Here is a 13,965-nt window from a genome sequence, read left to right as displayed (position 1 = left end):
GGGGGGGGGGGGTGGGGTTGGACAACCCGTAAACAGAAAAGTGAGGTGGCCAACATGTATTTTTAATGGTCAAAGTAGCTTCAGAGTTCCTCTTGGCCATTTATCCCTTTCAATCAGTAGTGACCGAGCACTGGGAAAATGTGCTGCTTGTTAGATCTTGAGTGTGCCCTGAATTTTGTCCTATCCCTGGCACAAACCTGAGCTGGGCACCACGGGCAGGTTGTTTCCCTTGGGTCTGCAAAGAGGCAGTCACCTTGGGAGTAGGCACCTTGAGCTTTGGCTTTGGGAAGGTGTTATTAAAAAAGCTGATTTGAGCCCCTTTTTGCAGCCAAGGGTCATTGCAGGTGGATTTCTCAATGCAGGAAGATTTTAGCAGGCCGGGGAGAAAAAAAAAAAAACAAGAAAATGATGTGGCCACAATGGAAATGTTTGCATTTTCCATTTGCAAGAGGGACATTTTCTGTTTTGGGGTTGGAAGTGACTTCTGTTTAAGAAAGTTGAGGACAGCATAGTGCAACACAAAAATAAACAGCAGCACAGCTCAATTCGCTGCAGCCCCAGATGAAGCATTGTGAAATGAATGAAACAGTCCCCTGGTTGGCCCCAAACGAGATCTCAGGCCGTGGGATGGACACTCTGACCGATCCTTGGCTCTACCAAAGCCTTCCCAGGACATTTCCTGGTGGATCCTGCCCCTGGTTTCGGGCAGGATTTTGGAGGCTGAGCCTATGGTGCTCATGTGGAGTTCCTCTGGATTTGTCAACCCTGTAGAGAAATGGTGTTTTAATCAAGGCTGCGTATAGCAGATGGCAGCTGGGAGCCGTCCCGGTGTGGGAGTGTGACTACCCAACCCCAGCTCCCCGAATCGCTCCCGTTCCATCGGGGTTTGCTTTTGTGTTTTCCTGACAAACCCTTGCCGGGGTGCTGGTTTTCATTAGCTGGGGGAGGGCGGTTCTTTGCCTTGTTGGCTCTTCCACGTCCGTCCCATCCTTAAGGAAATCTGAAGGAAATAACTTGAGTCAAGCAAGCATGCTCAGGGAACTCAAAAATGTCCCGCTCTGCAAGAGTGGTGTGTCCTGTGTTCCTCTTTGCAATCGGAGACCTGTGGTCCTGCAACTGTGCCTTTATTTGTTTATCTAGATTTCCTCTGAAACCAAAGATGTGTTGCGAGCATGGTCTTCATTATAATTTTATTAGTTACACTTCCAGTTACTTGTCTATTACATATTCCCCTTCTAGACCCTCCTCTTGCCTTTTCTTGGGAAAAATAGATGCTGTGCATGCGGGGGGTCACTGCCCAGATCTGCTTTCTTCTGGCAACCTACGTGTGCAGCTGGAGACCTGGAATCAGCTGCAGGCGGGCTGGCTCTGGCGTGCAGCTCAGCCTTTCCAAAGGATGCTTTGTGAGGGTGCGGCCAGCGTCTGGTAAGACCCAATCCTCCTCTCTCTGGTTTGGGGTGTTATCTCATGTGTGAAGAGCTCCGACTTGTCTTTGCAGCCTCCCAGACACGGGGGTCCTGCCTGCACGGTGGCTATAGCTGAGCCACTGGGCCTGGAGGGACTTGGGGAGCCGATGGGAGCTGCACGTGCTACAGGGGAGGAGCTGGAGGTAAATTCTGTCTCACCCATTCCTCAAACCAACTGTGCATCCGCCCATTAGGTCCCTGGACCAACATTTGAATGCCCAAAGGGAATGACCATGTTTTTGTCTCCTCATGCTAAAGGATTTTCAGTCCCTGGCCATTTTTAATTTTTTTTAATTTTTTTTTTTCCTGTGGAGACCCATAGCAGACAACTGAAAAATCACCCTTAATCCACCTGAACTGCTAAATCTCCTGGTAATCCCTCCCCAGCACTGCTCAGATGCTGCTCCCCTACCACAGACCTTCTTGGTACCATTAATCAGTGTCTTTGGCTCCCGGGTGCCTCTTGGTACGTGTCTATGCAGGGAAACCTTCTCATTTATAAAACTTGGGGACCTCCCACAGTTTCCCATTCCCTGTGACCCCGGCGAGGGGGTCAGTGCACAGAGTAAACTGGTTGAGAGGGAAGGTCCTAATATTTATATGGAAAGCCATTAGCAGGCAATATCTTATCTACCTTCTATTTTGAAGTGGAGGCTTGGGGCGATGGCAGGGCTACGGGTAGCATTGGAGCTGCCTCTGAAACACCCTGACATGCTCTGGTTTGCCACCTGCGCTTGTGGCTCGGTTATAGCACGTTCTTAATGTTACGGGACGAGAGCGGTGGGTGCAGAAGGATTGCAGAGAGGAAAAAAAAAGAGTTTAGACCCTCACCTGATGAATTTTCAAGCCTGACGAAAGCTCTCAAATCCACCTGGATACCTTCTGGGGTGGTGTGTTTTAGGCAGCTGGTCGCGGCATAGATGATGTCCTTCCAGGCCCAGCTGGAGGTCAGAGTGGTCTTTCTTCATCTTAAAAAGTATAAACCTATGAAACAGCCGTTGTCTTGTGAACTCCCCTGAGCCTTCCCCAGATGTTGAACATAGCTTTGAACGCAGAGGTGGTCAAATCTTGTTTTCTCCAGTGGAAACTGTCTTGGAGAGCCTCTGTGTTGGATGTAATAAAAGGCAGGGAAGAAGTGAAGATGAAAGTGAAGAGAAAGCAGTGGTGAGATTCCTGCAGGACTTTTGATGTGAGAGGAGAGGTGGTGACTCCCCGGGAAGGCAGGCAGGTAGGACACAGGGGACCAGCAGGTGTGTGGGTGCTGGGCAGGTAACTGCTGAACTGCAGCGCGGTCACAGTCTGCATTTCTTTAGGAAACGCGACAAAAAGCAAACCAGAACCAAACTAAACAGCGAGGCAGTGGGATTCCAAATTTGCTGATGTTTTATTCATGACATCTTCAGCAAAAAGAGCCCTCTGCTCCCGGGCTGCTGTGCAACTGTGGATATAACTTCACAGTATCCTTTTTTTTTTTTTTCAAGTCCATATCCTCACAGGATGCTGGGAGTCCAGGTTGGACTGGGAATGGGAACAGAAGCATAGACAAAATGAAACTTGTTAGAAGCAGTGAAGCTATTGGCAGTGGGCAGCTGGCTGATCTCCCGTTGGCAGATTTGTGGCAGCATTTAGCGTATAAATTTGGGGCACTTTGTAGATGCTGGGGCTGAAGGAGCTGTTGGGACTCCGTGAGCCCTAACAAATATCACAGCAATTGCCCTTTAGTTCAAAAGCCATCAGGAATATCCAGGCACAGTCTGGGGGGCTTCAACCACACTTCAACCCCCCCTGATATTTGTTGGAGGGACGACACAGCCGGCCATAAGCGATCCAGGAGGTTCGTGTTGATGATGACTTCCTTCTCCAAGTGATAGAGGAGCCAACAAGGGGAGGGGCTATGCTGGACCTTGTTCTCACCAACAAGGAGGGGCTGGTGGGGAGTGTGAAACTCAAGGGCAGCCTTGGCTGCAGTGACCATAAAACAGTGGAGTTCAAGATCCTCGGGGCAATGAGGAGGGCTGGACTTCAGGAGAGCAGACTTTGGCCTCTTCAGGGATCTTTTTGGTAGAGTACCATGGGATAAAGCCCTGGAGGGAAGAGGGACCCAAGAAAGCTGATTAATATTCAAAGATCACCTCCAAGCTCAGGAGCGATGCATCCCAACAAAGAGGAAGCCAGGTAAGAACACCAGGAGGCCTGCAGGGATGGACAAGTTGCTCCTGGACAAGCTCAAACACACAAAGGAAGCCTGCAGAGGGTGGAAGCAAGGACAGATAGCCTGGGAGGAATACAGAGAAACTGTCTGAGCAGCCAGGGATCAGGCAAAAGCCCTGACTGATAGAATTAAATCTGTCCAGGGATGTCAAGGACAACAAGAAAAACTTCTATAAATATGTAGGTGATAAAAGGAAGACTAAGGAAAATGTGAACCCTCTGCAAAAGGAAACGGCAGACCTGGTTACCTGGGATATGGAGAAGGCTGAGGTACTTAATGCTTCAGTCTTTACCAGCAAGTGCTTCAGCCACACTGCCCAAGATGCAGAAAGAAAAGGCAAGGACTGGGAGAATGAAGATCCACCCACTGTAGGAGAAGATCAGGTTCAAGGGCATCGAAGGCACCTGAAGGTGCACAAGTCCATGGGACCTGATGAGATGCACTGGTGTGTCCTGGTGGATGAAGTGGTTCAGCCACTATCCATCACATTTGAGAAGCTGTGGCAGGCTGGTGAAGTTCCCACTGACTGGCAAAGGGGAAACATAACCTCCTTTTTTAAAAAGGGAAAAAAGGAAGACCTGGGGAACTACAGGCCAGTCAGTCGGACCTCTGTGTCTGGCAAGATCATGGAGCAGATCCTCCTGGAAACTATGCTGGGGCACATGGAAAATAAGGAGGTGATTGGTGACAGCCAACACGGCTTTGCTAAGGTCGAGTTGTGCTTGACAAAATTGGTGACCTTCTATGATAGGGTTAGAGCAATCATGGGTAGGGGAAGAGCAAATGACCTCATGTAGCTGGACTTGTGCAAAGCTTTTGACACTGTCCTGCACAGCAACCTTGTCTCTAAATTGGAGAGAACGGATTTGACAGATGGACCACTCGGTGGATAAGGAATTGCTGGATGGTCACACGCAGAGAGCTGTGGTCAGTGGTTTGATGTCCCGGTGGAGAGCAGTGACGAGTGGTGTCCTCGGGGGTCAGGGTTGGGACCGGCGCTTTGTCGGTGACATGGACAGTGGGATCGAGGCACCCTCAGCAAGTTCACCGACAGCACCGAGATGTGTGGGGCGGTGACATGCTGGAGGGAAGGGATGTGCCATCCGGAGGGACCTGGACAGGCTAGAGAGGTGGGACTGTGCAATCCTCATGAAGGATGGCCAAGGCAAAGTCCTCGGCACAAGGATGGCACAAGGCCAAGTGCAAGGCCCTGCCCATGGGTTGGGGCAATCCCAAGCGCAAATACAGGCTGGATGGAGAACCAGCTTGAGAGCAGCCCTGCAGAGGGCTTGTGGGCATTGGTTGATGAAAAGCTCAACATGACCTGGCAATGTGTTTGCAGCCCCGAAAGCCAACTGTGTCCCGGGCTGCACCCGGAGCAGTGTGGGCAGCAGGCTGAGGGAGGGGATTCTTCCTCTCTACTCTGTTTGGTGAAATCCCCCCTGCAAGTCCAGCTCTGGGGGCACCAACATCAGACGGATACGGACCTGCTCAAGCAGGTCCAGAGGAGGCCATGAAGATGATCAGGGGCTGAAGCCCCTTCCCTGTGAGGACAAGGTGAGAGGGCTGGGGCTGTTCTCCCCAGAGCCTGGGGAGACCTTATAGCAGCCTCACAGAGGGGCTACGGGAAAGCTGGAGAAGGAGTTTGTACAAGAGCATGTAGTGCTAGGACAAGGGATAAAGGCTTTCAACTGAAAGAGGTATAAGGAAAAAAAATTCTTTACTGTGTGAGTGGTGAGACACTGGAACAGGTTGCCCAGAGAGGTTTTAGATGCCCCCTCCCCGGTCATGTTCAAGGCCGGGTTGGACAGGTCTTTAAGCTACCTGGTCTAGTGGAAGGTGTCCTTGTCCATGGCAGGGGGGTTGGAACTAGGTGATCTTTAAGGTCCCTTCCAACCCAAACCATTCCCTGATTCTATGATTCTATGTAAAGTCTTCAAGGGCGGGTGAAAATGACCTCACCACCTAGTTCTGCAAAGCTGAGAAAAGCCAATTCCCAGAGCCAAGAGGATGGTTGCTCCCTCTTTCCCTGCCTCTCTCCAAGCCCGGCATGGGATGTGTTTGTATGAGACGAAGGAAATATTTCTAAACCAGAAAACTGCCCGTGGGCACCATTTAGATTGTATGTGTGCTAGGAATGATCACTTTTATAAATCAGGCCCTTCCTCACCCATCAGGGATATTTCTCTGTTCCCATGGAGCTTTTGTTCTATTTAAGTACCCGGGTCTGTCTCTTTGGACTGTTTGCACTAAGATGGATTTCAGAGGTGTCACTATTTGCAGTTGCAGAAATCCTACCCTGACACCATCACATGCTGATTACTAAACGCTGAGAAATGTAGGATCTTGGCTCTTGACCCAGGAAAGACACTGATGGTTTCAAGGAATGGGAGGGACAGGGACAGCTGAGGGGGAGCCGGACACCACGTTTTGGGCTGCTACTGAATCAGGGAAGGGACCATAAGTTGTCATAGGGAACAGAGTTTTTAGCTGAATTTGGACATGCTGGAGGCATAGAGCATCTCTGATTCCCAAAGATGATGGGGAAAAAAAATAACTTGTTTCTTCCCCAGAAGAACGCTGGAGCTTTTCAGTGCTGTGTGCGAACATGGCCTGGGCAAGCAAGGCCGTTAGCTCTGGCATCCCCCTGGCATGATCTGGCTCTGGGTGCAGCACAAGCAGTTGGACTTTTTTTCTCTAGAAGGAAATACCATGTTCTTGGGAATACAAACAGTTCACAACCTTCCTGGATCACTCCCTGCCACTATTCTCGAGGCTGTGGGGAGCAGCAGCGGGGCTGCCTGGCCTAGGCTCCCCAGAGGGGTCGGACTCATGCCAAAGGGTGGGTGGAGCTGTGGTCCCAGCAAATGCACAGGACTGGTGATATAATAGAGCAAAATCACGGGGCAGTCTGGGGAGAGACAGTGGTGATGAGGTTTGGCCCACCCGGGAAGGCAGAGGGCTCAGGGGATGCAGGGTTTGGGGTCGGCTGGTATTCAGGGCTGTCTGCCAACCTCACACTCCCGCCCCAGTCTCCCTGCTGACATTAAAGGGCTCCGGCTCAGGCATTGCTAGGTTTGTTCTTGGTGGCTGCATTTTTCTGCTCTGCTGTTACTGGGCTGTGCCCTCAGGTGGGTCTAGCCTAGAAGATCAGAAACCCATTGCTGGATGCCAACCAGGGCATGTAGTTATACGTTGGGGCACAAACAACATGCTCAGCATCTTAGGACCTGTTGTATCTTTGGGGTTGGGCCCCTCCCGTCTTCCTGATCCTCCTCCCTTACCTTGGAAACCCACATGAGAAATTCAGCAGGGTGAGAATGCCTATTGACGTTTCTTTTAAGTCTGTGCGGTCAAAGAGGCTGAGGGTGATGGAGGGGACCATCGACAGCCATCGTGTTTGGACCAGACCTCTCCATCCTACCCACTGAAGCTCAGCTGCATGTTTAGGACTACCACTGGATCCATGTTGGTATTTGCCTATTGATGATCATCTCCCAAAACATCTTTGCTCCTGGAAAACCTCAACAAAATATTCTCTATGAGATGAGCAGGGAGCAGTTGGAGACCGCAGCTGTGAATGCCCCGGGCAGAGCTCCCTGGTGAGTCTTTGCAAAGGAATTCTGCATTCCTCCCACCTGTTTGTCCTGCTCTTACTCTTTGCAGTCTACCCAAAGTGACTGGAGCAGAAGAACGTAGTGTTGTTCCCTTGTAGACTCTGCAGAAGCTTTTCAAAGGAATTGGAGGTATATCGAGATTTTTTTTTCCAGTTATTTTTAATGCAAACATTAAATGCCTTGATACTAGCGGAGATAGATTGCTGATGGGGCTGTAAGACATCTGCCCTGTCCTCATGGAGTCTGTCTTTTCTTGGGACAAGGTGTCTGATTAGATAAAGGCTTCCGAGAGCTCACCCCTCAGCTGTAGCCCTGGCCTATGGCTTTTCCTCACATGCTGCGTATGAATGGGAAACTAAATGGAGCCAGGGCATGGGTCTAAACACCGTCCCATTATCATCTGTACCGCACGCACCTTGGAAGGATTTTAGCCCATGTCAAAGAGTGCCCTTCAACCAGCACCTGGCCATGGTCCAGGGATAGTCCAGGGCAGGGACCACACGCAGCAAAAAGCCTGGATGAGGCTGCAGTTGACTGAGAAGCTGTGGGGATGGGAGTCAAGCTGGGTCACTTGGCTTCGGGGACAGAAACTAGTCTTTGTCCCATTTATTTAGTAATGTAGATGAGTCCAGTGTGCTTGAAAATCCATCACTGTGGACTAACTGTGCTTGGTGACCTTTTTGAAGGTAAATGGTCTCATCTGTTTGCCTGCGGGCATGCCTGGGTGAACAGTGCTGGCTCTGCTGGAACTGGGAGCTCAGCCCTTACGTTTTCCTGTGCTCACCTGGTGAGAGCTCATCATCTGAAGCTCCACTGTCACTTACTGGCTCAGCAAGAGCAGTAACCAGGAAGCTTCTCCGAAACACAGCATTGTCTTCAGATGTAGGGATTACTGAGACCATTCATCACAGAACAATATCTCTCCACGTCAGCTGCATTTCATGCTGCCAAGTCTATTACCTGAATGGCCTCTTTGTTCTGTCTGTGCTACAATCTCACATCACCTTCTGGACTAAGCGATCCGTCACCTCATGTCATGTGTGCCACTTGGAACAATTCTCAATCCACAGCTCTGTGACTGTTTCCACTTGCTGATTTGTTTCACTTACACTAATTACACCTGCTGAGCTCCAGTTCCTTATGGTCCTGGTTTTCAGGGGGACGAAAAGTCTTGAGTTTTCCGCCTGCCTGAAGCCTCTTATCTGGTGCTCCAGAATCCTTCAACTCAGGGCTTCCCATGGTGCTGGGAAACTCAGATCCTCTTTCTTCTCTACAGCCTCGAGCAAAATTGCATCTGGGGACATCTGGGCATGCAGGGTCTTCATTTGTGCTGCTGGCTGCAGCCATGGACCCTCAGCAAGGAAGCCAGCTGGCACCTGAACTTCACAACTGCATCCACCCTTGTAGGACAAATCCGTTCTCCTGAGGCTGGGCCATGTTCACGTTACAGAAATCCTTTTGCCACCAAGGAGAGGCCATGTGCAGGCTACCTGTAGGGAATGCTTGTCCTGCTAACTCCCAAACCGCACCTGGGTCACATTTGGCATAGTGCTAGCTGGCTCATGCCAGAGCTGGGCCATGGACCATTCCAAATAGCAGCCTCTAGGTTAATTAAATCCAGAGCCCTCGTATTGTTTAAGTTGTTAGTGTAGGTGTAGCCTGTGTTATGGGGAAAGGGCAAGAAGTCGCCGTTTCTCAAGCGTGGAATTCCTAGGCAGAGCAGCTGAATGGCTGGTACCTTCTCCAACCCAGGCGAGGAGCCGTGAGGCCTGAGGCTTCCTGGGTCATCCTGGGGTGAGCAAACCATGAGTTATGGCCCCCGGCCCTCATGCCATGGTGTATTTTTTTTTGCTCTCACCTGTGCTGGAGTGCTCCCAAATCTGCAGGAGGCACTTGGACACGCTTCAGGTGACCTCCAGCTCTGTCCCAGGAAGCACACACCTGCTAGTAGAAGACTTAAAAACGTAAAATATTCCAACATGTATTGCCCATTTGCATTCCCCTTGCCCACCCAAACCACCCCAAACCTGTATTAAAACTCTTCTGCAAATTTAATTCCAGACCAACAATCCATATTTACAGCTGAATGGATTTAAGCCCGATAATAGCACATAACGGCTTCTTAATATCCCAGTCAAGTGCAGCCGAGCTTGGTGCAAGATCAATGCACTCTTGTCGCGGCAAACAGCCTTTCCCTGTCCACAGGACCGTGATGTACAATGCCTGTGCACCCGGGCTGGGGATGCTCCAAAGCTTGGTCTGCGGTTCTGGACACAGGGGGGGGATCTTCCAGACACTCTTGCTCAAGGGCTCGTCTACTCTGAAGCTCGTGGTGATCGCTGAAGTCACCGGCCCCAAGAAACACTTTAGCTCAAGATCTGGGAAAGGTGACAAGGAGATGTGGGCTGGTGTAGGGATGGGGAAGCCCGTTAGCTGGCAGAGGGTCTTGCAGATCTGCTGCCTACACCTCCGCTCCATGTCAGCTTTGCTGTCCTCCTGCAGCACGAGGGGGAGGAGAAAACATCTCACAGGCAAATCCTGTGGGTCGAGACTGGAAAAAGAAGCAGACCAGTGCACGTGCAGGGGCGCTTTCTGTGGTAAGGTATGCTTTAACCACAAGCAACCTCTGGGCTCCTTTATTTGACGGTTCCTTGATTTGTCAAAAAAAGAAATCTGTCCTGCCTTTATTACGGCTTTTATGATTGGGCGATATGTTTCTGGTGGAAGCAACTGGCATGCGCAGCTCAAGACACAGAGGAGCACCTGGAACACGCTGCCAATCCCTCCCTGCGTCTGGGCTCTCCTGTCTTCTCCTCTTTCCTGGTCGTGTCATCCACTCGAGTGCTCACCCTCATGGCGCGCTGTCTCACCAGGACCAAGCCCAGAGGTGAGTTGCAAGAGTCTTTTCTTTTTTTTCGATAGTTATTGGAGGAGGAACCTGATTCAGGCTGCAAGAGGGAGGCACCAGGTACAGGAGGGAGGGGGTCTGCGGACATCTGTTTTCACCTCTGACTGCAGGGGGGCATTGCTTCCCTCTCCGTTTACTTATGTCTGTCAGCAGTAGATATCACTGATACACGAGGTAAGAGCCGACGGGTGACAAACCCACCAGCTTTTGGTGGAAATCCTGTTGTTTTGGGGGATTTACAGCTACCTGTAAGACCACGGTGGAGTGCAGGCTGGTGCTGTATGGGATTCCTCATCCTTAGGTGGGCGCTGGCATGCAACCAAGACTGTTCTGTTAGTCCTGATTACTGCAAAATCAGCAAGACCTGGGCTTTGGGACACAGACATCCTCATGATCTTAGAGACCACAGCAAGTGTACAAAGCAGTGGGGCGTTGCAGGCCTGAAGGTCCATGACTATTATCTGGCACAGAGGAGTAGCCAGCAGGATGCCGGGGATAAATCTCCGGTGGTGGTGCTGGAAGTTGGAGGGGTGGCGGTCATGTGGGTGCTAACTCTGCTGAGAAGGCTGGAGCTGCTGTTCACAGGATACAGAAGTAAAACAGACAGTGACAAACGAGGCCATTAATTAGTGCAGGTGAGCTGTTCTGAAACGTTCAGTGAGGTCATCGGCTGAAAGGGGAGGAAACACATAGAGCACCAGCCTGCACACCAGAACGGTTCACTGGTGGCTGTCAGATCCCCCCCAACCCCCCCCATATCTCGGGGAGCTCCCCCCCCATACCTCGGTGTGACGCTGACATCAAAATCCAGTTTGTGGTTCAAAGCCCCGTTGACCCATTCTTCTGGTTTGTGTCACCTTTTAGAGGGGCCTTTTCCTCATTGTGCCCATGCACGTATTATTCTGACATTTTGTCCTCCGTGTTTGCAGGCAGCGTTGCCTGTGTCTTGCAGCCCTGCGCAAAGCCCGAAGCCTGCCCCAGCGCTCCTCTCATCCTGCTGATCGGAGCTCAGATGCAGGGGCACCTCTTTGCACGGGACAGAATTTGTGCTGGGGGCCCCTCGGTGGCTCCCTTGGAGGGGTCTGTCACCCTTGGGCACGTTCTGACTTCTCTGTGCCCCCACCCTTTCGGTACCCCTCTGCCCTTATGAAGTTTCTGCCCATCCCAGACATGGCAAAGTGGGGGGACCCCAGCCCGGCCATTTTATATCTGTATTTTTACGATTATATGTTTTTAATCTCTATAGCTTTATAAATATATATATATAAATATACACAGCTATACATATATAGAAGAATACATAAAACAGTGTGTCTGCATCTAATTTAAAAAGTCAAATCCTATTTGTACGCTCCTTTACATACACTTCTGTATAACGTATACCAGTATAAAATACGTGTTTATACACAATATATAGTATATAAATCTATCTATTTTCATACAGTGGCATTTCCCGGTCCAAAGGAAGCGGCCAGCCAATCACAGGGCTGCCTGAGACCACGTGGGTATGATGGCAGCACGATGCTTAAAAAAGCGGGAAACCGCCTGCCGTACAATGGCGGCGCCGCGTCCTGAAATGGCGGCCAAAACAAAATGGCAGCCCCACGTCGAGTAAATCGGAAGGGCGTGGCCGCTCCTGCCACGTGACCAGAAGAGGGGGCGTGGCTTCCAGCCCCTAAGGCTGCTGGGAGGCGGTGGGCGGGGCTTGCGGTGAATGCTGGTGGGCGGGGCACCTGTCACTCCTCCGCCTCTCTGGGGCCTGTGGCGCTGCTGCCGCTCCTCGGGTCCGAGGTCAGGGAGGGAGCCGGGCGCCGGGCGCCCCGAGGAACCCGCGAACGGCAGCTGGTGGCTCTCTGGGAAACGAGGGGGGCGAAGACGGGGCTGCCGATGGTGATGGAGGGCGGCCTGGGCTCCGTGGAAGCGCCTCGCGCACGGCGCTCTAGGGGTGACCTTTCTTTCCGCAAAGAGTCGGTTGGAGGTAACTGTCCTTCAGCTCTCCACGCCGTCCCCTGAGCCCCTGGGCGTTCCCCTCTGCCAACCCCTGCACCCAGAGCCCCCGCCCTGCGGGCGTCTCTGTGCTCCCATCGCTTGTCGTCCTGTCTGTGGTGTTCGCAGGTCCGTTCATGGAGTGCGTGGAGGGGAAGGTCTCCTGCAAGAAACTCCTCATCTGCCTGCTCTTCAGCTTCATCATCGGCCTCTGTTTCTTTGTTTCTCTTCATCGGTTCGGGACTTCTGAGCCGGAGCGTTACAATTCCAGTCCCTCTGCACGAAGAGCCCATCCTAGAGATATCGGTGCCCCACCAAAGGGTGAGCGCAGGCTGACCATCCTGCTGTGGACGTGGCCCTTTGGGCACCACTTTAACTTCATAAACTGCTCAAAGGTCTACAAAACCCCGGACTGCCATTTCACCGTCAACCGCAGCTGGTCCCAGAAGGCCGATGCTGTGATTATGCATCACGGGGATGTGTGCAGGGAGAGGGAGAAGCTGGCCCAGGTCCCCAGGTTCCCGTTCCAGCGCTGGATCTGGTTCAACCTGGAGTCCCCAAGTCACTCTCCGAACTTAGGTGCCATGGACAACCTCTTCAACCTGACCATGTCTTACCGGAGAGATTCAGACATCTTCACCCCTTACGGGGAGCTGCAGCTCCTTACCCAGCCCCAGCCCCTCAACATCCCACCCAAGACCAAGCTGGTGGCCTGGGTAGTCAGCAACTGGAAAGCAAACTCCCCCCGGGTAAAGTACTACCAGGAGCTAAAGAAACACATCACTGTGGACGTCTATGGGCGGTACCACTTGCCCCTGCCCCGGGACAAACTCCTTCCCACTATCTCCCAGTACAACTTCTACCTGGCTTTCGAGAACTCACAGCATGAAGACTACATCACCGAGAAGCTCTGGAGGAACGCCTTGTCCTCTGGCACTGTCCCTGTTGTGCTGGGGCCTCCTCGAGAAAACTACGAGCGTTTCTTGCCCCCTGACTCCTTCATCCACGTCGATGACTTTGCCAGCCCCGGGGACATGGCGCAGTACCTGTGGGAGCTGAGCAGGGACGGCGAGGGATACCAGCGCTACTTCCAGTGGCGCAAGTGGATGAAACCCTCAGAGGGACCTGGGTGGGCTGTGCACGTCTGCAGAGCTTGTCACTTCTTGCAGACCACGGCAGCCAGGTACCGGGTTGTGCCCGATCTGTCTGAGTGGTTCGTGTAACTGCTGTTTGCTCAGCTTTCTGCCGTGCTGCAATCTTTTTGTCCTTGCTGGTGGGTCGCAATTTCGCGATTAAACTCGATGGAAGTGGAGGGACAAAAGGAGCTTTGAAGCAAACAAGGACAAGGAAGCAATTAGGTGTTTTTATGTCTTTGTCTTGAGAACAGATTGTCAGATAGAGCAGTAGTACATTGTCTTTTTTGTTGATTAGTTACCTGAAAAACTTGTTTGCTGGCTGCAGCTTGGTCTTTGAAGAAGTTCACCTTCAGTCTCCGCAAACAATTCTGAATCAGCCCCACTGGAGGGGGAGCTGAAATAACAATACCTATCATAAAACAGTTTCAAGGACTTGCTACTGTGCAAAGCAGCAGCTTGAAGGGTCGGCCACCCCACGAGGCTGCCTGCTGCTGCAGGGGGAACTGCCTGCTCTCCTCTCTTCCAGCCCCACAGCCCCAGTCCTGCCCTTGCTCTGCCTTGGGCTCTCCCTGGCTGCCTGTGTGGTGCTGCATCAGGATGCTAAATGGGCAGAAACCAACTCAATTTCTTTTTCAAGGCT

The 13,965-nt window shown here is 51.8% G+C and overlaps 1 protein-coding gene across 1 annotated transcript; it reads left to right on the top strand.

Moving 5' to 3' along the window:
- Positions 1 to 10,005: 10,005 nt before the first annotated feature.
- Positions 10,006 to 13,666, top strand: LOC113489486 (galactoside 3(4)-L-fucosyltransferase-like). The gene is made up of 2 exons (XM_026865210.1): positions 10,006 to 10,182; positions 12,319 to 13,666. Exons 1-2 carry the CDS (start codon positions 10,149 to 10,151, stop codon positions 13,410 to 13,412), a joined length of 1,128 nt encoding a protein of 375 aa, XP_026721011.1. The 5' UTR covers positions 10,006 to 10,148; the 3' UTR covers positions 13,413 to 13,666.
- The last annotated feature ends 299 nt before the right edge of the window (positions 13,667 to 13,965 follow it).

Source organism: Athene cunicularia (assembly GCF_003259725.1).
Source record: "Athene cunicularia isolate RWA chromosome 28 unlocalized genomic scaffold, athCun1 chr28_part2, whole genome shotgun sequence".
Classification (NCBI taxonomy): domain Eukaryota; kingdom Metazoa; phylum Chordata; class Aves; order Strigiformes; family Strigidae; genus Athene; species Athene cunicularia.
This window is presented reverse-complemented; position numbering and strand designations above follow the sequence as displayed.

Coding starts and splice junctions, on each gene's coding strand:
- LOC113489486 (XM_026865210.1), top strand. CDS start 10,149: ATGGCGCGCTGTCTCACCAGGACCAAGCCCAGAG. Junction 10,183..12,318: donor CACCAGGACCAAGCCCAGAG/GTGAGTTGCAAG, acceptor TGGTGTTCGCAG/GTCCGTTCATGGAGTGCGTG.